The 26041-nt window shown below is 42.3% G+C and overlaps 2 protein-coding genes across 3 annotated transcripts; both read right to left on the minus strand.

Annotated features, from left to right (window-relative positions):
- Positions 1-675: 675 nt before the first annotated feature.
- saraf (store-operated calcium entry-associated regulatory factor) lies at positions 676-7298 on the minus strand. The gene is made up of 7 exons (XM_071526908.1): positions 7098-7298; positions 5467-5645; positions 5067-5265; positions 4042-4332; positions 3316-3511; positions 3004-3122; positions 676-2554 (listed from the first exon to the last, which is right to left on the minus strand). Exons 1-7 carry the CDS (start codon positions 7162-7164, stop codon positions 2529-2531), a joined length of 1077 nt encoding a protein of 358 aa, XP_071383009.1. The 5' UTR covers positions 7165-7298; the 3' UTR covers positions 676-2528.
- Positions 7299-10316: 3018 nt separating this feature from the next.
- Positions 10317-25715, minus strand: galnt7 (UDP-N-acetyl-alpha-D-galactosamine: polypeptide N-acetylgalactosaminyltransferase 7). Of its 2 annotated transcripts, none has more exons than XM_071526911.1 (15): positions 25266-25715; positions 23954-24065; positions 22949-23267; positions 20419-20585; positions 19782-19912; positions 18947-19026; positions 17345-17527; positions 16043-16160; positions 15751-15873; positions 15402-15517; positions 14690-14792; positions 14283-14381; positions 13827-13955; positions 13331-13361; positions 10317-12480 (listed from the first exon to the last, which is right to left on the minus strand). In XM_071526911.1, exons 1-15 carry the CDS (start codon positions 25386-25388, stop codon positions 12374-12376), a joined length of 1941 nt encoding a protein of 646 aa, XP_071383012.1. In that variant the 5' UTR covers positions 25389-25715; the 3' UTR covers positions 10317-12373. The 2 variants fall into 2 exon arrangements, with proteins under 2 accessions (XP_071383012.1, XP_071383013.1); XM_071526912.1 differs by lacking the exon at positions 17345-17527 and adding an exon at positions 17841-18023.
- Between the last annotated feature and the right edge of the window lie 326 nt (positions 25716-26041).

The following is a 26041-nucleotide window of genomic DNA, read 5'->3' on the forward strand; positions in this document are numbered from 1 at the left end:
TTTCATTACATATATTGGCATAAATTATTTTTGCATTGTTGAGAAGTTGCCCTGAGTTAGTGTATTGCTGCTATTACAGATGATAAACTCAATGGAAATGCTGAAAACACTGACTATAAAAAAAATAACAATTCCAGAGGAGGGCGGACAATGAGTTGATTCTGATTTTAAAAAGAAACCTACTGAAATGGTTTGTGTTAAGACTGATGTTAAAAAATAGCTTATGTTAAAAAATATTTTTAGAAGCCTTTTTTCTTTGCCAAAGAATCTGAGAGAATTTAGTTAATGTGCCAGTGAATAAAGGTCTGAGCATTTGTCCTGTTGCTCAGCAGCAGGTCTGTTTAGCAGCACTCTTGAAATGACGAAGAGTAACATACTTCAATATTTATTAGAACACAGTTACCAAAATATCACTCATTGTGTCCATAAAATAATATATGCACTAGAAAAGACAATATATTTCAATATCTATAAAGTTTTAAATAATGGAACTATGTCTGAGTCTACTGAGGATGAAGATTAAAATAGAAATTCTGCAGTTGTACATTCATTCACACAGAGTAATATGTCTTCATCAAGCAGGCCAGATAGAGGATGCAGCAGAATATGAAACAGAGAGAGAGAGGCCTACAACTCAATTTCAAATCAAGTCCCGACAACATTATTTCAAATGAATTTTACCCATTTGCACTGCAATACACAGAAACCGAGGACTATAGAGAACATGGTTAAAATATTTCAAGAAAGCATAACTAGGAATTCATATATGTTAATCCTGCGATGTAGTACAGAATGTCTTAGCATGCACAACTCTCTCCAAACCCAAGTATTTCAATCCAGATCATAATTATCCAGATTTTGAAATCCCCATATCAAATTTATCTTGTAGGACTGTATCTTGTAGGATCTTGTCCTGGTTTGTAACAGAATTTTCAGATAGGATCACTCTGATCCAGATACCACAAGGTCAGGATTACAGAATCTAGAATTATGGATAGGCCTCTACCTGCTGTTCAGAATAATGCAACATTTAAAAAGGACATGAGTGAACATGTTGGAAAAAGTGTCAACCAGTCCGCATATTACTCCTATTCACTTATCTGCATTAGTACACAATACATAGGCCAAAGTCAACAAGTCAAACACAAAGCTGTTTTATCAGCATACTGTTTTCATTGATCAAAAGACCCTAGTTAAAATAAAGGTTCACTAGAGTGTCTCTCATTGACCATCCAACTGGTACATCTGGCTGCAGTGCCGCCTGTGGGACACATTAGGCCATTATTTTAGATTACATAAGAGAATATATTTTCAAATAACATCCCCAGGCTTTTACATATTTTTAAGGCTTGCAGTTTTCTTCCGCCCACTTTTAGTTTTGTGGGGTTCTAATTGGCCCAGGATGTTAAATCACAAAGTGGGGCTACAACAGAGAAGAGTGTCCCATCCCCACTAAGATTTGCCTTGATTGCCAAGGACCTTTGTTACATTTCATCCCCTCTCTCTCACAGTCTTTCCTGTCTTTCTCCACTTTAAACTATCTAATAAAGGGGAAAAAAGCCTAAACAAATAACCTTGATAGGAAAGAAGGAGTGAAATCCAAAGTGTCTCTTGAACAGCAATGAGTGAGCGTTCTGTCCTGAGAAAGCTGGACTCACCAACGACAGCTGAACCTCTTCCATCACCCTACCACACCCTAAGAAGACATTTAGTTTACTGAAGTCACCTGACATCAGGGATGGCCAATCATGTGCCATGGTGGCCCAAGAGTCAGGTTTTCCTTCTAACCTCCATGGCTCATGGTTTCTGAGTAATGAAGTTACCCCTCGCTGCCACTTGGGACCGCCAAATTGCAAGTTGCCGAGTACAGCTTCAACACACTATGATGGAAATGAAGCACATTTGCATATAAAATCTTGACGTCACCCAGGACTCGTCTGATAGTTCTCCGGCTTCTGGCTTCGGAGAGAGTTGCTCACGTTCACAGATTTTGATTTGACTGCACAAGACCAAAGGAATAAAATGTATGAATTCTTTAAGCTGAGTGGCATTCCCATTGAGGAAATTTAATTTTGCTTACAAAATGATAATCAAAGACAAAAACAACTGGGGAAACCATTATCTGTTTCCAACACGTGAAAGCAAGTCAAAACAGCTGTCTCTATGTTCTTCTAAACAAGGCACATTTAAAGCTCAGATCAGGCTTTCACAAAAAACAAGTGCATTCAATCAGTAGTTGGTATGAAAGTGATCACTCAAGAGACACTTGTATAAGGGATTATCAAAGTTCCGATATTGTTGTATCATTGAATCTTCACATTAATTGACTCTTTCCCCGATGCTTTTTGTAGTTTTTGACCGGCCGCGAAGAAAGATGTGGAGCTCATGTGTTCTCCATGTCAACGCCCCAATTGAAAATGCTGTTGCTGAGGAAGGATGGATGGATGCATGTGGATGATGTGGGCCTGTCTTCGTCTTCGTCTCCCAGTCTTGAGCTACTGAAGAGATTCCCTCCGCTTCCACGCCTTCTATCTTCTCTTGGTTCCCCCGAAACCTGCCAACAGAAACATCAGCACTGCTTCCACTGAGGCTTTTCGCAATACCATGTATTTGGCAGCTGGTAGGGTTCAACCAATATGGATTTTGATACTGCTATTTTTTAACTGAATAGCTGCTACTTTGTGCCAAGTATTTATTAGTATTCAGTGTTTCCCCCAAAATGTAATTCTAACTCTCCACTGAAACCCAGGACAGTAATAATAATAAATATATTCATACAAAATGTCTCATTGGAATCAATTCAGGCTAAGGGCTTCCCGTGCAATTCCTATGCAATGAATCAACCTGCATCACACCCATCATATCAGAGGTGGACAAAACTGACTGGACCAAAGCTGATTTTTAATAAAAGAATAATATATCTGCACATCGATATATATTGGCCTAACCTGAGCAGGTAGTTAGCCCAGCTCTCTGTATACGATAACCATTCATTTCTTGTACCTGATGCAGTGCGTGTGCCAGTGCTGAAGGTGGGGTCTCTAGCAGGAGGGGGTCTACTGTCAGAGTGATGGGTGTAGTTATAGCTGTGGGGTTGGTAATTATAGCCGTGGGGTTGAGTCCTGCAAATCAAACACGCAACACAAGCTCTACATGACATGGGAATGCTCATTGTAATCGCCCAAGGATTTCATTTTCAGGGATGCAAAGACATCAGGGGTAAAAAAAAACAAAGATAATGATTTACCCTAACACATGTTTTTTTCTCTCTTTTACTCCGCCCATTGCTCTCTGTCCACCCATCCAGCCACTAACCTCTGGCGACCGAAGAGATATCCCAGCAACCCTCCTGTCCCCATGCCTGTCCAGAAGCCGCCTCCTGTTGCCCCGGTGGCACGGCCCCCTGGGTACTGGTGTCCATAGCCGCTGTCGCTGCGGAAGCCGTAGCCCGGGTTGGCGCCGGGATAGCCCGGGTTGGCGCCGGGATAGCCCGGGTTGGCGCCGGGATAGTCTGAAGAGGAACCAAGAGTGGATGCAAGGTTTTAAAATGTGCATTTTAAGCGAATCTGCCTAAGAGGGCCAATAACAGAGCTTGTTCATTGACTGAGTTACATTGTTGATTTGAATACATTTATTGCTGGCCTGGTAGTTAAATGGATGGATTTAGATTGTGAGAGCTTTCGTTTTTTGGTGGCAGAGGTGGTTGTGTGGAATCTGACCTCAGCCTAACAGGTCTGACTGGTCTAAGGATGGGGATCAGCGTCAACTTTTGGAATCTGGCCATTTACATTTGTCTTTGCAACAGCTGTAGACCAGCAAGTAGAGAATTTCTGGTACCATTTAAAAAAAACAAAACCCATCCACCTCTCTCTGGCATTGTTTTGTGCTCATTCTCCACTAGCAGCTCTGTCTTTATCGAAGCCACACCAAAGCCCAGTGTGGGCAAACTTGAAGGAAGTAAATGCTAAGCTTGTTCGCATCCAGGTATTTCTACAAGCGAGGAAGACGGGCCGAGCTCTACATACGATCTGCATTTCCTACCCGTAAAGTCGGGTTTGAATCCGGGGGGCGGGGGTCCCGCAGCGTGGCCCCGGCGGTCGTCTCCGGGGTAACCGCCCCGGTCGCCCTCCTGCCCTTGCTGGGCGGTGTTCCCGCTGAGGAACAGCTTGTACACGCCGTAGGCCATCAGCAGTAGCACAGCCACCACCAGCAGGCCTCCTGAATCCTCGGCGGCGGACGGGCGCGCGCTCTGATGATTCTGTCGGTCGCTGTGGTGATGATGCTTGTTGCCGGAGAAACCGCTGAAGAAGCTAGAGGCGAAGTCGCCGAAACCTACGAGAAACAGACAGAGGAAGAGCTTCAAAATAGATGTTAATATGTTTGGAGACCCGCACTTGGTCGATAAAACCGTTGGTCTGCTGTTGCTAGTCCTGAGTTGACGGCTTTCTGAGGCCTTCACTGTGAGTTCAGACTGAGAGTCCAGTATCAATTTAATATCTTCAAGAAAACTAAATATCTAGGACTTTTCAATGCAATATGGGTTTAATAGGATAAAACCTTGGTAAGAGCATCATGAGTTTGATTTCTAGAATCAGTTTCAACTTCAATAAATTCAATCATTCCATACAAATTCAGAAAACGTCTAACCCAACGTCTGCTGGAACAAATCACTTTCAATCTGTCATTTACACAAACACAAGATCTCAAGTCAAGACTTCAGAAACCTTTTCAAGTCATCAGAGTACAAGTCAGAGTCAAGTCCCAAGTCACCAGAACCCAAGTCAAGTCCAGTCTCAAGTCTTCTCTTCATGCATCAAGTCAAGTCTTAAGCAATTAAACTGTGAGTGGAGTCTGATTGAGTCCAAGTCATGTAACTCATCCAAATACCACAGCAGCAAAAAAAAATACATGAAAACTTCGTAGCCACACCACTGCATGCCTCTTGTGCTGCCTACAATCAGTCAGAATAAAGCTTATCAACCAAGTCACTTGCAGTGTGAAGGCGTGGTCAGGGTCTGTTTGAGCCTACATCTGCTTGTGCGAATCCCATTTACTCATCCTCCTACCTCCGAATCCCTTGGATCCATGGTGTGAACTCCCGGCCCCTTGCGTCCTCCTCCGCCCCTCTTCGGTCAGTTCCAGTGTATACTCCAGCCCGCAAGAGCCCTTCAGTACGTAGGCGTCGTCGGGGTGGCTGTAGCCCTCGCAGCTCACCTCGATCCGGCCGAAGCGGTACGCGTTGTCCATGTCAGTCTTACATTCCCACTGTGGAGGGGGAAGACAGCGCCTGCTTCACCCAAAGCTGTATTCTAACATTCAAACACTTCAAGGATGAAGGGTCAAAACACTGTAAGTCATTAAAGTATCGATACCAAGACATCCTCCTTTGCCAATCCAGGTGCGAGTACTCAGCACTTGTCCCGATACTACATCTACCCGTCCCTCAATCCCTCCCTCCCTCCTCACCTGCGCGTCCGCTCCGTCCCAGCCTTTGTTCTGACACTGGACCACCTCCGGGACGAAGGCCCCGCAGCCCGCCGAGCCTCCGACACACTGGAGCTGAAGCACCGGGCTGGAGCGCCTGGCCGTGGTGTATCGGCCCCTGTGCAGCGTCAACACCTGGACGTCCCGAAGCAGCACGCTGCCTGGAGCGGGGAGGGGACGGAGAGACGGGTGTCCGTCAAGCCACTTTCTGGACATCATCACGTATAGGAGGAGCCTGTCTGGCACTTTTTTTTGCTCACTAGCCAATGAGGCTAGTGGATTTGAGAGTAACCAGCCACTCAGTAGCCAACACGTTTTTTTTTCCTATAGTCAAATTTAATCAAAGGCTTCCAGAGAAGGTAACTACCTGCATTTCATCATCTTTATTGGTAATAATAATGCTGATTACAGTATAACAATGAGTATAACAATGCATTTTAGTTGAATTGATGTATTTGTTGCATTACTCAACATTGAACTTAAAATTTTATCAATGTTGATTCCTTATTAACCAATAAAACATTTTTTTTTTTTTGATGTTCCCTTATCTGTTCCTTTCTTATTTCCTTTATAGTGCCCAAAGAATACAAAGTCTGCAGCTGAATTCATTGAAATTCTGCTACCAATTCCAAATTAGAATGAAAAACAAATGTTTCTTATCATACCGTTTTATTTATGTTACTCACAATAACCCTGACTCCGAAACCATACACACAAACACATCACAGCATGGGAAAATTAGCTGATTTCACTGTTTTTTTCTCTATACACACCACAAAAGACAAGGTTTAGATCACAAAATACTTTACTTACACTGGTCCAACCTGGACAAGATTATTACTGAAAGCCTTTAGTCTACATATAAGACTATTTTATATTTGTGAAACATTTCATGTGTTTGTGAAAACAGAGTAAAGGCTGATTTCACTGTTTTTTCTCTATACACACAATAAAAGATATGGTCTAGAAAACTACTGTATTTAGACTGGTCCAACCTGGGCTAAATTGTCAGTGTTAAAACCCTGCGCAGTCTTACGACAGGGCTAGTGAACCAATGATAAAAGTTGACTTTTTTTGCTGCTTGGTGTATTAGATATATGCCGAATTGTAGAGTGGAGCCTACAAAGTCATGAGTCAACTTTTATAATTTAACTACATTTGCGAATAAGCGAGGCCACATTAAATTAACAGATTTTTGTATGTAGTTTGGTGTGACGGTGCGACACTGGCGGCTAACTACCGTCTTGCAGTCGTTTTCATCAGAGGTTAGCGCTACTTTTCTGGACAGCGGAAGGTTTGCACTAAAAAAAAAAAAATAATTGTACTTCCATGTACTGCAGATTCCTCCCTAAAATTGTCGCTTATTTTAACTTTTGTACTTTATTATTCAAAAAAGTTCGTCAATAAAGGTTAATTTGAAGGTTAGGACCGGAAGTTGCATTTGCTTTTATTCTGGCGTGAATTACACTGGTTATTTACACTGTAATCAGTGATGTTGGAGAGTTAAATTGCCGTAGTAGGGTTGCTCATCAAACACAATCTATACAGAACAACAAAACATAGCAGAAACAACAATAGTCTGGCAAGCACTACAGCAACGGAAACAAACCAACCTTCAGTCCAACTCTCGACGTGCTCCACCAACAGAAACGACAGCATAAGCAAAATAAACCGTTTCATTTCCCCGCTGTGTATTCCCACGCGCTCTCCAAATATTGCTGTATCTCTGCTAACGTTTGGTCATCCGAATGACTCCGAAAGTCCACTAGAAATGTCTCCTATCAGTCCTGGCTGATGAAACGAAAATATAGTCACAACTTCCGGGTTTGCGTCATCTGTTGTTGTAGTCGTCAGCCAATTGCGAACGAGCACGACGACTGTTTCAAGTTGGAATTTATTTATTAATTTATTTCATTTTATTGAATCAGGTTAGTCTGAGTTCCAAACATTTGAGTTGCAGACAAAGTAAAACAGTGTACCAAGTCAGACCACAGTCATTCACATAAACATTCACACAAATTAACATAAAAGAGAGAACAAAATAAAAATAAAAAAACTTCTGTATAAGCACTCCAAATGCTAAAAGCTAGTGGTCCAATATCAAACCAGCAGGTTCATGGGGTCAAAAGCTATTTAAATCTTGACTATACAAAGCAAACATAACTCTAAGACAATTAGCACACATACACACTGTGAACCATTGCATTCGTAACTGTTATCACCACTGTTATCACCTTTTTTGTCTAAAAACTGGGAAGGGACTAGGAAATAGGGATGGGGCGATTTATTGAAGTTCAATATATCACAATACAAAAATGTGACAATACGTATCGTGGGGCAGAAAAATGAATGGTGATATCAGCTCCATGTTATTCTGCTGTAGTAATCACAAATGAGACACTTGACCATCACAGTTTCACAAGCTCTCCATTGAAATTATATAATTGTCGCTTTGTAATGACATTTTTCAATTGTTTACATTCTAGTGAGCCAACGCCATCGCTAGAAATATTTGTCTCATATCAATAAACATAATTCTGCAGTCAGACTTTAAGGTCTTTGAACTTTTATTTATTATCCTATACATATCTTGTGTAAAATCGTATCGTGGGATAAGCATATCGTCCCATCCGTAGCAGGAGCCCTGTTTCAGAATAGTCACAATGTCCCGGGAATAACGCAATACCGATTACACATACGGATATTAGGGCTGAACGATTTTGAAAAAATATCTAATTGCAATTATTTTGACTGATATTGCAATTGCGATATGTTTGCGATATTAGAGGGAATGATCATTTTTACATCATTATTCTCATTTTCATTGAAAAAACGTATTAAAATGATTATGGTGTGATTTTTGCGGGGATCTGTACCAAACAAAGATGTTTTCTTAAGTCTGTAGAATATGATGTGTAGGCCAGGACATCTCTGCAGCACCACAATATTTCATTTAAAATGGTATTTTGACACATTTCACCTTTAACAAATATTGCGCCTCCTGCGATTTGAAAATTGCAGTAGGCCAAATTGAGATTTCGATAAAATTTTGATTAATTTTTCAGCCCTAACGGGTATGCTGTTTAACCCCTCCCCACATTTTCACCTTGAATGCATGGCAGGCCTTCCTGCTGGCTCTGTCCATTCTCTTGGATGACTGCTGTGATTCAATCCACAGCCATGTCTGTCCCGTTCCAGCCAGTTTGATTTGGGGAGAACTGGCACTCGTCTGGCTCATCTGCAGCCATGTATGGCCCACCTGTTTTGTCTAACTCTAAAGAACAGGTCCCCATTGACTTCAGTTGTTTTGGAGAAGGCTGCTACCAAGTTGTGCTGGCAACCTCCCTGTGTGTTATATGGACTAACAAATTTCACCTGTGTTTCATTTGGCATGAGGGTGACAGAATTTTCATTTTTGGGTGAACTATTCCTTTAAATCATTCAGCGTATTAGTTTCTTGCTGTCAAATTTGATATACATTATATCCTGAATAATACAATTTCTTCTTTAATTTGGACAAAAAGTTCCTTAATTTGCAATAGATTTGGTAATCGGGTGCATAACCAGATTTTTTTTGCCACCTCCTTGGCTTCTTTACTTTTTTTGTTTGTTTTTTTTCAGTTACAGACACCTATTTTGACCTCTGTCCTCTCGTTATGTCAGAATTGCATGGAAAAGAACAACTTTCTCTTTTCTAAATAGTAACTCAATAATTTCTACTCTTGAGTACATTTTAAACGAGCTTTCGACTTTTACTTAAATCGATGTAACACCAGTAATTAAAATTCTGCCAAGTAATACTTTTACTTGTGTAGGATATTTTGGTACTTTCTCCACCCCTGCTAGTTTGTGACTTTTGGGCTAGAGCTGTTTGGTTATTTGGTTGATTATTAGCACTTCAACATCTTTGTTTGGCTGCTTTATTGCTCACAGTATCTGTAAAATGTATTGTGACATTGATTTCATGGAAGATAATTTTACGTTTCTGGCCAAGACTGCTTCATTCTAGAAAACAGACAGATAAATAGCTGACTGAACTATCTGTGATCCAGCTCCAGCCCAACAGGCCCTGAACACAGTATAATAGCGACAAAATCAATGGTAATAACTGCAGAAGAGAGAACAAAGCCAAAGTAGTAAAAAGCAGGTTTTTTTATTTCCTGGGTCACCCACTACTCAGCCCATATAATTAAATCTCTGCTATAACTTAGATATTTACATCATTCAAGGCCCTTCACAAAATGCTCATGATCGTCTTTAGAAAGAAATCTATTTACATTGTACAAAACATTGCATACATCATCCACACACCAAACCGTATTCCCTAGCAAAAAACACCAGTCACATTTTCTTCATTTGTTGTTTCCCCCCCCCCCCTACCTTGATTCAGATTCACACATCTCACTGGTATCATCCCCCCCCACCCCCAAACCTTTGAGAAAATTCATACAAATCCCAACTCCCCTTTGTTTTTTTCTTTTTTTTTCCTTGTCATCCTGTCAGTCCGTCGGGCAGTTAATGAAGTCACACAGTCAGTTGGTCAGCTACTGAATTAGTTAATAAGACTGTCAGTCAGTAAGGCAGGCAGTTAATAAGTCAGTCGGATCAGTTTTCCTTGTGCTCTCCTCAACAGTCGGGTTTTAGTGTCTCTGCACCATCTCGGTCTGAACATTATGCTAATCTTCTCACAATTCAAGTCTGTGGAAGTAAATGAAAATTAACTGGAGCCGATGGAACTCTATAGAAGTCAACGGCCGTCAAAGAAACCGGGACGATCTCGATGTCAAGTAGACAAAATAATGGCAGTGTGTGAGTTGCTTTTACTCATGCCATTGTGCCTTTGGAACCGACTTCAAATAAGCATATTCTGGGAGGGATGCTGATATTGGGAATCAATCTCGAGATGGTTTAGGGAAAACGATTTTTTTTTTGTGCATTTTTTTGCCTTCATTAGACAGATGACATTGAAGGGAGACAGGGAAGATCGGGAGAGATAGTGGGATGACATGTGACAAACGTCCCGAGCCGGATTCGAACCCAGACCGCTGAGCCGCCGGGACGCCCCGGGAAAACCAATTCTGTATGAAGGGTTTTACCACAGGACGACTAAAAGGAGTGCTTCGTTTGGCCTCTCCTGGAGGTTTATCCTCAAGTGATACCTTGACATTTCAATCTTAAGTTTGTCATTTTTCATTTCTTTTCTTGTTCAGGCTTTTGTCACAGTGTGGTGAAAGAAATTCTGCTTTGGCATTTCCATGAACCAAAAAAAAAAAAAATCAGCCTGTTAGCTTTGTTAGCGTTCACCATGCCATCCAATATGTGTCACAAGCTAGATTGTTAGCTTCAAGCTAGTGGTGACCATTCATTTTAATAAGGGATACTAACGACATTGGTGTAGATGACTGAACAGGAAAGACCGGGGAGTGTTCGCTAGCATTAAACATTAAACGTTAGCATGACACCACCCAGTTAGCACATCGCTAACCAAGCGGTTTCCCCGTCTAGAAAAGTCAGTTGGCTCGCCTGATCGAGTTTTAAATATCCAATATATTTCGGGTTTGTATTCTGAAGGAGCTCCATTAGTATCTTTTCCTTGCGTAATGCTATCAATGGCATCATTTAATTTCACATCTATTTTAACCCATCTGAAATCCATCTAAACCTGTTTTAAAGGAATAGTTCACCACCATCATTATCTACTCATCGCCCTGTCAGTTGAAACTCCACTTAAGTTGGTGGGACCAGCAAAAACACAGCGAGGTAGCCCCTGTACTTCCATCTAAGTCTTGTCCCAAACTATTGTTAATAGGACATTTTTACGGGGGCTAACTCGCTGTGTGTTCGGTGGCCCAACAAACTGAAGTGGACTTTCAACTGATAGGAGGCGAGTAGATAATGAATGAATTTGCAATTTTGGGGTCAACTATTCCTTTAAAGCCGGACAAAAATCAGCACCATGCTAGCCAGTGTACAGTAGTATGTAAAAGTAGCCTGATTGGTTGAACACATGAATGAATCCTCCACCAATAAAAGGACTCTGATAAATGAGCTAATCAGATTGAAGAGTTGATTGAAGATTCCCACGAATAGCATCACTGTTAAATAGCTAGTCTTTGTGATTGATAAATCTATAAGTCAACTGATTGGTTTAGAAAAGAACCAAGAGAGACCAAAAGAACCAATGGAGAGTTGCCATGTAAACACAATCACCATCAAGGACAGAGAGAGAGAGGCGGTCAGCCAGTCAGTGAGAGAGTCCGACTGGTTTCCAGTTCAGTGTTTGTCCACCTGGTGGTTGTCAGGGACCGGTAGCTTCAGCCTCCATTCCAACCGGTTGTTCTGGCATCTGGAGTGTGTATGTGCCTACATATGTCTACATGGATAAAGGTTTGACCGATATGGGTTTTTGGCCAATATTGATATTTTTAGATTGAAGCTGTCGATAGCCGAAATTATGTGCCAATATTCAATATCTTTAAATTTCACCATTTTCGTGCCAAAGAATTCCAAAGATTTCCAAGAATTCAGTGCGTTTCCCCCAGGTTTACTCGTGTCAGGGTGGAAAAGCCTCTGTAACAGCATTTAGACCACGAGACACGAAAACTCTCCACTGAAACCCAGACTTAATGCAATAGTTTCAGGTGGGTGAGCGGCTCCTTTTGGCAGAGTGAGGCAGGTTTCACTGCAGGTTTCACAGACTGGCACCATAGTTGACCATCAGTTGATAAAAATGCCAATATCAGCCTTATATTTTGGCAAACCAATTTATCGGTCTTACCCTGGTAAGGATGTATTTATTAGTGTGTGTGTGTGTGCGTGTATCTTCATACAGTCACTCTGTCCATCTCCAAGCGCTGAGTGGTTTATTTGTGTCCGAGGTTTCCAGTCTTCATACGGCCACTATGTTGTTCATCTCCCATTTCTGAGTGGTTTTACTGGTGTCACAGTCTGATATAAAAACTTTATGGAGCAGATCAGAGCGGTCCAGACATTTACCTGTTAAAACAACACACATTACCATTACTGCAACTACTGCCACTAGTACTGCTTCTACTACAATTAGTACAACTGACTCTAACTTACTACTGTGTTCTTACTATTCTGTTCAGCTGTTAATTGTACAGACCAGTGTCTCATTCATTTCGCGACAATTTAATTCACCAGAAATGATCCCAAACATAGAATGTATAAGAATGACTACTGTAATCATAGGTTTCACTCTCACCCCTATCATCTCACAATGTACAGTGTAGACAGCTATACAATTAAATAATAAATCATCTAAAATCGTCCCTTATGGGTCCCTGGGACTAAATCTGATCCAATGGGGGTCTGTGGTCGAATTTGGGTGTAATTAGAGGTCCGTGACATGAAAACATTTGAGATCCCCTAGTTTAGATAACCATAGAATTAGCTTTACACCAGTAGTTTAACATAATACATGTAAATGTCTCATAGTGGCTTAGTAATTAAACACAAAAATAACGGCAGTTCTTATTCGGCTGTCAATATAACTTGAAGGCTGCACTGCACTGAAAATAATGAAATCAATTCCTCATTTTTTAATGTCACTATTTTCTAGCTGTATTAACCAAACATTCATCATGGAGTAACACCATCGATGGCTTATATTTTTCATAGAATTTGTGTTAGCTACCGCAGAATTACTGTGAGAGGGAAACAAACCCTCTCAGGTCTTTGAAGAACAATATGCATTTAGTGCATAATGTCGGTTTTCTAAAAAATTCTTAGAAAAAAAATGTAATTTAAATTAATGGTTTCAATTTCTTTCAGACAGTTAAATCAATCAGTCTGTGAAAAATTAATGAAAAAGTCAGACATTTACCTGTTGGCACATGAGTGAACCGATGGAGATCCTGGATGGATAGAGGGAGAAAAAGAGAGGGAGAGACAGGGAGGGCGGGTGAATTCTCGTCAATTCTAATATGTTCAATATTTGTTGGTGACAATGCTCTGCACCCATCCAAAGAAGTGTGCAAAACAGAGACTGAATTAAACAACAAATACATTTGTCTCCAGCTCGATTAACATCACAGACACCTTAACTTGTAGATATAATCTCCAAGTAACAATAATATCTGTGGTTATGAGCGGATGTGAATATGTCGCCATCTATCTGATAATATTAGTATTCCACACTCCATTGATGGGAAATCATATGGTTTTCCTTTTCTACATTTTCTGTGGTTGTCTTCTTTTTTTTGTTTTTGTTAAATAAACTTCTTCTGTATGGGAACATGCTGTTATCTGACGCTTTTCTTAGCCTCCTTTGTGGCGCAGCCTCCTGAGTGTGTATACATGTGTGTGTGTGTGTGTCTTACCTTAAAGTATTTCCATTCAGTGTTCTGGTTCAGGTCACAGTGGGTGATAATGACGGCTGAGTTATCAGGCCCCCTGGTCAGACACTGGTCGTACTGCATCAACTGGTTGGCTTCGTTGATACGGAACAGCTACACACACACACACACACACACAATTAATGTCCACACTAAACCAGCCAGCATTCATACATAACTAATACAGTTTAACACAAATTGAGAACTTTTGAGACCTTTTTACTACCTGGAGATGAATACAAGACAAAGTATATATCATTATAGTAGCCTGCTAGTCAAAATGACTTTATGAAACTTCATAAAACATCAAGTGGCGAGTTGTCTTATGTCAGTGGGGAATGTGTGAAATGACAAATGTTTATATGATGTGTATTTTGGCACACAGCAGTAAGACTAGGCTGGGCTGAGACTGTGTGTGTGTGTGTGTGTGTGAGTCGTTACCTGGTTGCCTCCCATCCTGTGGCAGGGCCCTATCTCCACATTGCCTCCGTTGGTGTGTCCCATACTGTCAATACAGTAACTGGTCTCAAAGCCCCGGATCTACGAGCGCACACACACACACACACACACACACACACACACACACACACACACACACACACACACACACACACACACACACACACACACACACACACACACACACACACACACACACACACACACACACACACACACACACACACACACACACACACACACACACACACACACACACACACACACACACACACACACACACACACACAGGATGTGACACAAAATGGTTACAACTAGAATTCTAAACGTATGAAACAAAACAGGAGTACATGCAGTGTTATCCTGTGTGTGTGTGTGTGTGCACCTACCTCCCCCCAGTCTACATTTTTAGGAGGCAGAGGATAGTGGACTGGGATGTCGTAGGCAATTTCCTCCATGAACCATTTGAAGCTCTTACATCGATGTTCCTCCCTGACGAAGAATTCAGCCGACAATTAATTCATCAACCAGTGCGTTAAAAAGTCACTTGAGTTCATGAGCCATTCATTTAATGAATAAGTCGGTCAGTACACACCAATTCCAAAAGTGGATTCCCTTCTCAATTCACTTGAGAATGTTCAAGTTTCATCAAGTTGAATTTTAAGACTTTAAGACATTTTTTTTTGCATTAAACCCAATTTTGCAGCTACAATAAACAGGAAAATTAAAACAACTGTACTGCTATCAGAATATAGGTGTGCATCACTGGAAAAAAACCCCCAAAAAAACCCAGCAAGTTGAGACATAAAAAGCTATATTTAACTCTATTCAAGACCTTTTAAGGCCTTTCATTCAGACATTTCTCTTTTGTGAAATATACCCTTAACTTTCTTCACTATGCACATGGCACAATTTAGAGAAAAAAAAAAGCAAAAGCCAAAGAAACAAAGTCAAAGTGTGTGTGTGTGTGTGTGTGTGTGTGTGTGTGTGTGTGTGTGTGTGTGTGTGTGTGTGTGTGTGTGTGTGTGTGTGTGTGTGTGTGTGTGTGTGTGTGTGTGTGTGTGTGTGTGTGTGTGTGTGGTTTGCCGTGCGCTGTGGTACCTGAAGCGTTTGAGCTCGCCGATATCCCCATAGGCCAACGTCAGCGTTTCGGGACGACTGGCGTAGAAGTAATCCTTATATTCATCCCACCACACCTCCACCACACGAACATAGTTCTACACACACACACACACACACACACATACAGATGGGTGAGGGTTGTAACTGTAAAACACCACTAATCAACGCTCCTCCCTGAAGGCAAGGCTGGGGGGCAGAGGTCAGTGGGGCTGGACAGCATCTGTACTTATTTGGTATGGAAACAGTCAAATTAAAGGATATATATCGGCTGTTGGCAGCTTCGACCCTTATTACAGGTGTGCGAGTGTGTGTGTGATGTGTGTTATACCTTCAGTGTGGGTGACGACCCGACGTGTGCAGGTGGCGGGTTGCCTTGCCATCCCTGCAGTCGGTAGATATGGCCGACGCGGGAACACGGCACGAAGAGCAGCTTGCCGCCACATTGCCAGATCTACACACACACACACACACACACGAGAATAGAATTAGAACAATATAAAAGACGAATATGATTCAGGGGGTTTTGAGAGAAGAGAAGAAGAGAAGACACTGAAACTTATTTTTTTCCCCCCACATTGTAGCCATTTGTATATGTATATCTGTGAAAGTAATTTTCCTACCTTGTATGATATTTCAAAATTCTCGCCCCCCCATATCTGCAGTCCAGGGTCATACAGACCCAGCTCAAAGAAGAAGTCTCTCTCTATGGCAAACAGGCCCCCTGCCATGGCTGGAGACCTGCAGACAGAACGCACGCATCCACACCCGAAGATGGGAACACACACACACAGACACACACTTGAACCAGGTGGTTTGTAACAACTCAGACGGGCCTTCGAAGAAATATTAATCGGTCGATCAATATTAATAGCGAGAAAGATGCAGAACATTTAGATTAGATTGACAGAGAAAACAGTCGAAAACACGGGAGAGAAAAACACGGAGGAAGAATGAGTGAGAGCGAGACGGGACGACGGCATGGAGGGAGGGAGGGAGCGAGCGTTTGAGGGGAAGGGGGAGGAGGGGGGGGGGGGTGAAGGGTGCCCCAGTACCGAACCCAGACCACAGCAGGAAGCTCCCCAGTACGGCCGGAGGAACTCTCTCTCCCGACACAGCCCTATCTGTCCCGGTGCTTTTCGGATTAGGGCTCGATAGCGATCATTTATTATGGAGGTTAAGAAGTTAGTAGACTGAAACGGGCCGTATTTTGATAGATTAGCCTAAGGATTAAATGTTTGTGGTTGTGCAAAAAAAACAACAACAAAAAAAAACACAGGGAGACAGATTCAGACTGGAAGGCAGAGGACAGTGGATATTAAACAAGCAAGGCCTGCGACACATTTATGGGGAGGGGAACTAACTCCGATAAGTTCCCGTTAACATTAAAGAAATATTAGAGCAAGGAGATAGCCAGCAGACAGGACAGTGGGGCCGATATTGGCCTCATATTAAAAAAAAACCATCAGATACAGTCCAGTCGGTATCATCCACCTCTGATATGATGGATATGATGCAGTTTGATTGATTACATACTGTATTTATTTTAGAATTTATTAGTACACTTGTTACACTGGTCGTCTATGGGAAGCCCTTGTTATTGGTTTCAGTGGAGACTTTTAGTGTCCTATGATCTAACTGCCGTTTCAGAGGCTTTTCCATCCTGACGAGAATACATTTCTGGGGGGGGGGGGGGGGGGGGACACACACTGACTACTTGAAATTTTTTGTCACGAAATTTAAATATCTTTTATATCGGCACAAAATATCAGCTTCAATCCCACACGCCTCAGTCTTAATATTTATCTTAATATTGTTTGCCTTTCTTTCAAGGTTAGTTTGGCTGCTTTCTTTCTATCTCTGTTTATTTCCAGATTAGTCAGGGGGGGGAGGGGGGTGGGGGGGGTGCGCTGGTTTTTCTGTACCTATACGGCTCGGTCTTAGTTTTTCTGAGCTTTTTCTCCCTGTCTCCCAGAGGGACCCTCTTCCAGAGCATGCTCCAATCCCAGGCTCCTCTAGCGAAGCCGTCCTCGTCTCCTCCGCCCTGGGGCTCGATGGAGAAAACCTGGCCGTGGATGGAGTCGATCAGAGGCACCGTAGACACCGTTCTGATAGGGTGGAGGGGGTGGGGGTGGGGGGGCAGAGAGGGGTCCATGCATACAGGACACATGGGGGAATAGGTAGGGGTTGGGGTACATGGAGGACAATATGGAGGGCAGTACCAGTATTACGGGGAGTAATACACACAAATACAAGACATGGGGTGGGGGTTGAGACCAAGACAGACCGAGACACGGAGGAAGGAAGGATAGATGGGAGGTGGGGATGGAGGAAGGGATGGGAGATGGAGACACAAACACAACAGGGATGACGGTTAGCATGCTTCCTGCTGTGCGCGTGTGTGTGTGTGTGTGTGTGTACCGGTAGGGCTGGGTGGTGTGTGATCTCTTGGCCTTCTCTTTGTTGCTAAGCGGTACCCTCTTCCAGAGCAGACTCCAGTCCCATGCTCCTCTAGCCAGGCCGTCCTCATCGCCGCCCTGCTGGGCCTCCACACTGTACTCATTACCATCTATATAGTCTATCAGTGGCACTGTACACACTGTCCTACACACGCACACGCGCACACACAGACAGACACACACACAATCCTTGGTCTTTATCATTACCATATATACGTTAATGGTACTGTACGCACGTCTAACACACAGATAACGCACACATAATCCTACTTCTGGCACATCAGTACCAATAAAACCACCATCATATCACAGACTTGATTGAAAGAGGCATTGTTGAAACAGCCTCTTGGAACCTCGATGGAACTGAAGCTGCTGGAAGACTCTCACACAGATATGAAGCGCTGATGAAGTCAACAGAGTTCAAGTTCCTTGCAAAAGAGAAAAATTAAGCTTGGTCGATTTGCTCTTTAAAGAGAAATAAGGACAGAAGGGAAAAACTATAGGTAAGCTACTGATAATGAGTTTGTATGCACTGTTTATGGACGGTGAGATGAGATGACAGTTGTCTGGAGAGTTGAGGACAGATGTAAAGGAAATACTACTGGACACTAACACTGCTGATGACATTATGTATAACAACGCAACACGCACACGCACACACACACAGGTGAGGACAGGTGAGATGGGAACAGTGCTGGGCACACACGGCTGAATGCCACATGGGTTGGACAGTCTAAAAAAAAAAAATCCTATATATAGTGTGCATGTGTGTATGTAGTTGAAGAACCACATAGTCGTGGGAAATTGTTGCATAAACATTCAAGCTGAAACGGAATAATTTTGCATGTATTGTAACACACTCCCCCTAAGACATAAACAGTATCAAGTGTATAAAGGAAAGAGGACTCCCACAGAACTGCCGAGAATGCTGAAAAGGAAAGAACTGAGTGATGAACTGGAAACCGGGGAGTGAAACGATCTCTGTTGGCCGAGGGACGGCCTTCATCTCTGTGGACGAAACCCGTGTGTGAGGCTGTGTGTGCGTGTGTGTGTGTGTGTGTGTGTTACCTGTCTTGCGAAATAGGAGCGACCAGTGGAGCATACCAGTTGATTCCAACCTCACAATGGGCGTCCAGGTAGATCAGCACCTAGACACACACACACACACATATATAATACAGCTCTTCCGTTTACTGACAATGTGATAGAGTCAGTTGGTCTGAGCATTAGAACTATTGGACATTATGGGTCCAATGGACACTTCTTGAGAGTTGTCTGTGTCAAAATCACTTACAAACTTGTAGTAGTGACAGTACTAGTAGTAGTAATAGTAGTAGTAGTAGAACTAGTAGTAGTAGTAATAGTAGTAGTAACAGCAATAGTAGCAGTAGTAGAACTACTATTAGTAATAGTAGTAGTAGGAGCATCAATAGTAGTAGCAGTAGTAGAACTAGTAGGAGTAGTAATAGTAGTAGTAACAGCAATAGTAGCAGTAGTAGAACTAGTAGTAGTAGTAGTAGTAGCAGCATCAATAGTAGTGGCAGTAGTAGAACTAGTAGTAATAGTAGTAGTGACAGCAATAGTAGCAGTAGTAGAACTAGTAGTAGTAATAGTAGTAGTAGTAGAACTAGTAGTAGTAGTCGTAACAGCAATAGTAGTAGAACTAGCAGTAGTAGTAATAGTAGTAGTAACAGCAATAGTAGCAGTAGTAGAACTAGTAGTAGTAACAGTAGTAGTAGTAGCAGCAGCAATAGTAGTAGTAGTAGTAGAACTAGTAGTAGTAGTCGTAACAGCAATAGTAGTAGAACTAGCGGTAGTAATAGCAGCAGCAGAAGTAGTAGTAGTAGCAGTAGTAGCAGCAGTAGAACAACTAGTAGCAGTAGTAGTAGCAGTAGTATTATACCTGTCCTTTAGTGGCCTTCTTGGCTCCTATACTCCTGGCTTGGATGAGGCCTTCTCTCTTTTCATTTCTGAAAAGTTTGACCAGACCGTTCCACTGTTTGAGGTACTCCTCCAAACGCTCCTTAAGATGGACTACACACACACACACACACACACACACACACACACACACACACAAGAGGAGAGCAAAGGAACACATTCACAATACGACCTGTGTGTTTGTGTGCATAACCGTTAGCAACCGTTGGCTGCTGATACTGTCGGAGTGTCGGCCAGATAAGTCAAGCGCACCTCAACTAACCCGCAATTGTGCTGTCAGGTGAAGGTCTTGTTTCTGTCAAAAGTCAACTTTCCGGAATCAAGACATTTATGATGGCATTTCCTATGTTTGACCGTCTCTGTACTAACATTTCAAGAGCAGTGACTAATGAATGACACTCTTTTCTTTTTAAAGTTTTTAAAGTGGAATTTATCCTTGGATTTTGCTGCCATCTTTGCCACTAAGCTGCCATTGCGTCCGATCTACTTTCCTGTGCGTCCTCCCTTTATTACCGCGGTGACTATTTATTCCTTACTGACACCGGTGTGTGTGTGTCAGGACGTCCAGGCGGCGTATCGCGTGTGTCCATCCGTCCCACCTTTGTTGCTGAAGTCGTCTATCATGACTATCTCGGCCAGGTATCTCCTCGGCGTCCTCTTGATGACGCTGTGGACGGTTCTCATCAGCGTGGACCAGCCTTCGTTGTGGAAGACTATCACCACGCTGGAGGTCAGCAGCCTGTCGTCGTAATGCCAGTATTTACATCTAGGAGAGGTGGGAGGGTTGGAGGGGAAGACAACAAGAAGTGTGTTCATTTCTAGGAGTCCTGTCCCTCCTGCATTTTTCCCCATCTCCCCATTCCATTGCAGAAGTAATTAGAACCTCATGGTGTTTAATTAGGTTTGGACTGGGGAAATAATTAGCAAATTCCCTGCAGTGAGCTGGAATGGAGATGCAGACTGCTGCTCACTAACCCAACACAATACAATACAATTTCTCTCCTTACTGTAATTGAGTAGGCTTTTTGTATACTCTTCCCTTTTTTTGAAGATTTTCTGGAGGTCAGTAATTTTACTTTTACTTAAAGCTGCACTAGGCAAGATTTTATGTAGTATTTATCCATGATAGCAGCTTACTGTAAAACTTCCAATAATGGCCAATTTTTTTATTTACCTCAACAAAAGAGGGCATCTGACCTATTAGAGGCCGTTATTAGAGACAGGCTATTATTTCTGTTGTCAGGTACACAATACCCTGTATGCCTAAAAGTGAACGCTGGGAAAACAGCTACATCCACTTCTTCTTTTTCTGTTGATTTTTAATTAATGCTACATAACTAGTGCTTGCTAGCTATTTATGTTGTTAAAACAATGCAACATTAAGCAAAAATACATGATTTGCCTGCAGCCGGAGACCACAACATAGGTGAAATTGGAGCCCCTCACACCGCACACAATCGGTCAGAATGGAGCGATCCATCAACCGGGTCACTCACAGTGTGAACGCCCTGATAGAATGTGCCACTATTCTGAATTGAATAATGGGGGGATGGGCATTTTCAGTTTTCCTTTATACTACCAGGCAAAAGTTTGGACACACATATTTTTCTTTATTTTTACTAGTTTTCACATTTTAGAATAATAGTAAAGACATCGAAACTAGGAAATAACACAAATGGAATTATGCAGCGACCAAAAAAAGTGTTAAACTAATCAAAATTATCTTATATTTTAGATATTTTAGATTCCCCCCCCCCCCAAATTAAGACAATCTAGTTTGAATTCTCTCGTCCTTTGTACATTGCATGGGAAAGTATGATGTAACAATGTAACTCAGTAACTTTTACTCAGAGTAAAATTTTAAATGAGCTACTTTTTACTTTTAAATTGTTTTTTACACCAGCATTTTTTCTTCGACTCCAGCAAAATTTCAGCAAAGTTAAACTCTACTTTTGTTTGTAACTCTCCCCCTCACTCCTGTGGTGGGACATGAAACTGCAGTTCCTAGAAAACCAGGATCTTTGCACACACACACACACTGCTGTGTCCATCTTTCTATTTGCAGGGTGTGATAAGTCATAAATAGGGATCTACGTATGCTTAAAGTCTCTTCTGATATTCATATGAGCTTAACACTATTCAATATGCTTTGTCACCATGAACAGTTCTTCCCCAGACCTACAACTGCTCCACTGACAATGAATGGATGTCTGACTATATGAGTTTATACATTGGCTTGTTGCATTCACATATGGATCTTTGGGCCCATATCAATTCAACCTGGATAATGTTATTGCCACCAAAAGTCTGTTGTCTGTTGAAGAATTTTGAGTCTTTTTGAACTTGGTTTCTAGGTTCCTGTTGATCAATCTAGACTCAAGAAGCCAAGATGAATTCTCCTATTTGATGGAGAAATGATATTCGATTTTATTCAGTTTTCCCCAATGCAATGGAGAAACATACATGATTCTAGGATATGAACCAATGAGTTCACCTTTCTCCATTAAAACTGTTTAAGTAAAGCTGTGGAATACACAATTCAAGTCAACTGAGACAGAATTTATCTCTTCTGATTCAGATATGTAAACAAAATTGCAATATCCAGTTATGAATACCCTGTCTTTATCAAATGACTTGAAGTTTCTATTTCCATTTTGAATGGACTGAGTGGGAATCTGGAGGTGAACTGGCCTGGCAAAGCCAAGGATTGGCTCATAGAGCATGGACATGTCAGACTGGTTAAAGGCAAGCTGTTCACCGGGGTGTGTATGAGTGTGTCAAACAGCCACACCTTACCTGATTCTGTGTGTGTGTGTGTGTGTCTGTCAGTTCTTCAATGTTTGCCCAATATTCATATCGCCAAACCTGCCCTCCCTCTCTGTGTGTGTGTGTGTGTTTGTGTATAAATAGAAAGGGTTGTATGTATAGGGTGGATTAGCATGGATTCCAACTAGTCACTTAGGCTAGAAGAATCATTATCATTTTTTAAACCACATATTTTTTTTACATACTTGATGTCTTTTGTCCCATAATTTTACCATTACATTGTTTAACCCTCTATTCTTATCCATGTATGCAGTCTTCTTGTTTAACTTCATTTATATTTTAGTTTATAGTAGGACTACTCACTCCTCGTGGCGTATATCACTGATGGTCCTGTCCAGTGAGATCATGTCGCTAGCCACCATGTTGAAGCCGAACTCTTTGATGGAGGCCTGGACGGCGTCTTTGTACTCCGGCCCCAGGACGAAAGGCTTGGCCCCCTCCCCGGGACCCTCGGGCACCCCCTGAGGCTCGGGCTCCTTGGGCTCAAAGTTGCCCAGGACGCCCTTCTTCAGGACCGGGACGGTGTAGGGGTTGGCGTGGGGTTTGAACGTCACGTACTGCTGCTGGATCACCTGCTTCTGGTTGGGGTTCTGGTTGGGGATCTGGGGATGGTCGGCCCCTCCTGGAGAGAACGGCCACAAACAAAGAAGAAACAGGTGATGAGAGGTTATGGCAAGTGCAAAAAAAAGGGCATTCATGACCTACAATTACTTGTTTTCATTGCAGACATGCTTACACTCAAGATTCATTCACGCAACTGTTTATCCCTTTTTTGTTTTGCCCTCTTTTACAGGCTTTTTGGTTATGTGCCCGTTTGGTTATGTGCCTCTTTTGTAAGATGTAGCATTTCTTCCCCGCTTTATAAACTCTTCGGAGACCTAGTGCCTAGGTGTTTTTCTGACAACTTCAAAGAAAATTGTTTAGTCTCTCTGAATAAGGCCGCTGAATGAGGTCCAGGTTGTTTGTTCTCTTAGAAAGTGTACAACTCCCACATAAATGTAATCACACTTGTACATATGCATACAGAAAGTCTAAACATCTTTGCAGGTGGATACACACACACACACACACACACACCTAAAACAACCGCTCTCTGTTTACATTTCTAAGCAAACCCAACTCTGTCCTCTTTAAGTGAACATAGTAAAGGCCCATGAGACAAAAAAAACCCAACTCAATTCTTTTTGTCTTATCTACTGAAAGGAAACTTGGGTGCTTTTTTTGTTTGAAATCTATAAGAGAAGTGAGTTTGTCCTGTCTTGGTCCTCTTTTTTGTTCCATTTAAAAACGCGAAATTGTGTGTCTTACCATGTTTCAGTCTGATAGAGTTGAGGTCGACCTCCACTCCCTCCACATGAGGCCAGGGCACCACAGGTTTAAACTGATCCGCTAGGTCTCCTCTGGGCAGGAAACTGTCCTCCTGTATATGGGGAAAAAGGGCATTAGTGGCATTTAGCATTACACAGCTGCACATCGTTAAGAGTAGATGAGATGAAAACGTTAATGAACCCTGTGGGGAGGTTTGGGGTTAGTTAGCTAGTCAGGATACAGCAAAGAGAGGGGTACTGAACATAACACAGCCAACAATTCTAAGGTATCAAGAAAATATTGAGTGGAAATGTATGAATGAAAGGTATGAAACAGTCAGCCATGGTTTAATGTTTTCCTTTTCATGATAATTCCAGAGTTGTAAAACAGTCCAATGAAAAGGTATAATAGGAATGACTATTGGTGAGGTATTGCCTGAGGCAGTCTGGAGTTACATTCCAAATCTGTATCAGTATCAGCTTTGGAAAAAAAATCAACTCATTTAAATGGGAAAGCCCAAACAAACTGTCTTCCAGGCCACAAATGTAGTCTCCTATTCACGGTCAATGTTTTATGTGATGTTGTCTTTACGAGAGAATGGCGCGTATCGAGGTTAACCCACAGAGTGGACAGGCCAGATTGTGGCATAACGTTATATACCAGGACCGATAGGACATCACTGCAAACTCATATCAACAGCTAAAACACACAGCACAATAGTTCAACGTATCAACAGCTAAAATCAGCTAAACAACACACTTGTTCCGGCTTAGCAGTGAATGCCACTCTAATGTGATGACATATGCGGATGTGCATTCCGGAATGAATGTGTTTGGTTTAGGAATGTAACGTTAACTGTAACAGTTAGATGGAGGTCTAACATTAGATCAACGAGAGAGGAAGCAATCTTATATTAAATGTGTGGTTCCGAGAGTCAATAAACCAGCTAGCTGCTAGCTCCGGACCACATATTGACAGCCAGCTAGCCAGGGACCAATCTCCATGACAACCAGCCGCTGGTTAGCCCTGCTACCTAGCCAGGGAAATAGTACGGCAGTGAACAAACGTGTGCTCTCTATTACTCCATTTGGAGTGATGTGTTCGCTATGGAGAACACACGTCTGCTACAGTGACCCCCCTGCTAATATTAGCCAGCATCGACAGACTAATAACTTAACGTTAGTTACTACATGCACTACACATTCTGTCCGCTTTTGGTTTGAGTTATGCTAGCCCTGATAATACATGACGATACATGCCATTCCCCCCGTTGAACTGGTCAGGTAAGCCCCTGGTTGCCATTGCCACTTACCCGTTTTCCAAAAGGGCTATCGTCGTTGGGTTTCGGCGAGAGAGAAGACCAAAGCACAACCAAACCCAGAAACGTCCCGACCACAATCAAACTCCGTAGAATAAAGCCCACTTTCAGTCTCATTTTGGCTGCTCTTCCCGGCTAGCCAAGCTGCTTACAGCTAAGCTACGTTAGCTGCTACTGTTTCTAGTTAGAGTAACCGGCTGACAGGCTAGCCAAGCTGCTAACAACTAACTGCTACTGGTCCTAGTTAGAGTAACAGGCTAGCCAGGCTGCTAACGACTAACGTTAGCTCCTGCTGTTCGTAGTTAACGAGACTGATAACAAACACGACCACCAAGCTGTAGTATCACCACGACCTCCCGCTAAATTGGGACTTTCCACTCCACCGGGCTGGTGTGCTCTTCTCTCCGGTTCTTATCCCTGACTCTCTATTGACAGCTTTCTCTCCCTGACCTGCCACTACTGATACCAGCTCTGCTGTAAGCACGTAGCCGCCCCCCTCAATGTAGCACCGCCCCGCTGAGCTGCATGTACAGCAGCATTAAGCTCACTTCACCAAAAGTGCTATGGGCTCTGCCTTTACCCACTGACACAAATGTTACCCGAACAATATTAAATATAGTTTATTCTGTGTTATATTTTGTAAGTATTCTGTCATATCTAAATACTAAGGGTAAAATACTATGGGTAACCTGTCCCTCAATTTGTGACGTGCAGCAGGACTAGTTCCTGGACACACGGATGTTAAAGTTAGAGCAGGTATTACTGGGCGT

This window comes from Centroberyx affinis, unplaced genomic scaffold, assembly GCF_046629955.1.
Source record: "Centroberyx affinis isolate AG114_WGS23_722 - 3 ecotype Tasmania unplaced genomic scaffold, CSIRO-AGI_Caff_v1 ptg001478l_1, whole genome shotgun sequence".
Classification (NCBI taxonomy): Eukaryota; Metazoa; Chordata; class Actinopteri; order Beryciformes; family Berycidae; genus Centroberyx; species Centroberyx affinis.

What these genes read in the sequence shown, in the direction of transcription:
- saraf (XM_071526908.1), bottom strand. Translation starts at nt 7,164, where the DNA reads ATGAAACGGTTTATTTTGCTTATGCTGTCGTTTCTGTTGGTGGAGCAC. An exon ending in TGGATCCAAGGGATTCGGAG is followed by an intron (nt 4,333 to 5,066) that starts GTAGGAGGATGA and finishes TGTTTCTCGTAG; the next exon opens with GTTTCGGCGACTTCGCCTCT. An exon ending in ATTCAAACCCGACTTTACGG is followed by an intron (nt 3,512 to 4,041) that starts GTAGGAAATGCA and finishes GTTCCTCTTCAG; the next exon opens with ACTATCCCGGCGCCAACCCG.
- galnt7 (XM_071526911.1), bottom strand. Translation starts at nt 25,388, where the DNA reads ATGAGACTGAAAGTGGGCTTTATTCTACGGAGTTTGATTGTGGTCGGG. An exon ending in AGACGACTTCAGCAACAAAG is followed by an intron (nt 19,913 to 20,418) that starts GTGGGACGGATG and finishes GTGTGTGTGTAG; the next exon opens with TCCATCTTAAGGAGCGTTTG. An exon ending in GGTCGTCACCCACACTGAAG is followed by an intron (nt 15,518 to 15,750) that starts GTATAACACACA and finishes GTGTGTGTGTAG; the next exon opens with AACTATGTTCGTGTGGTGGA.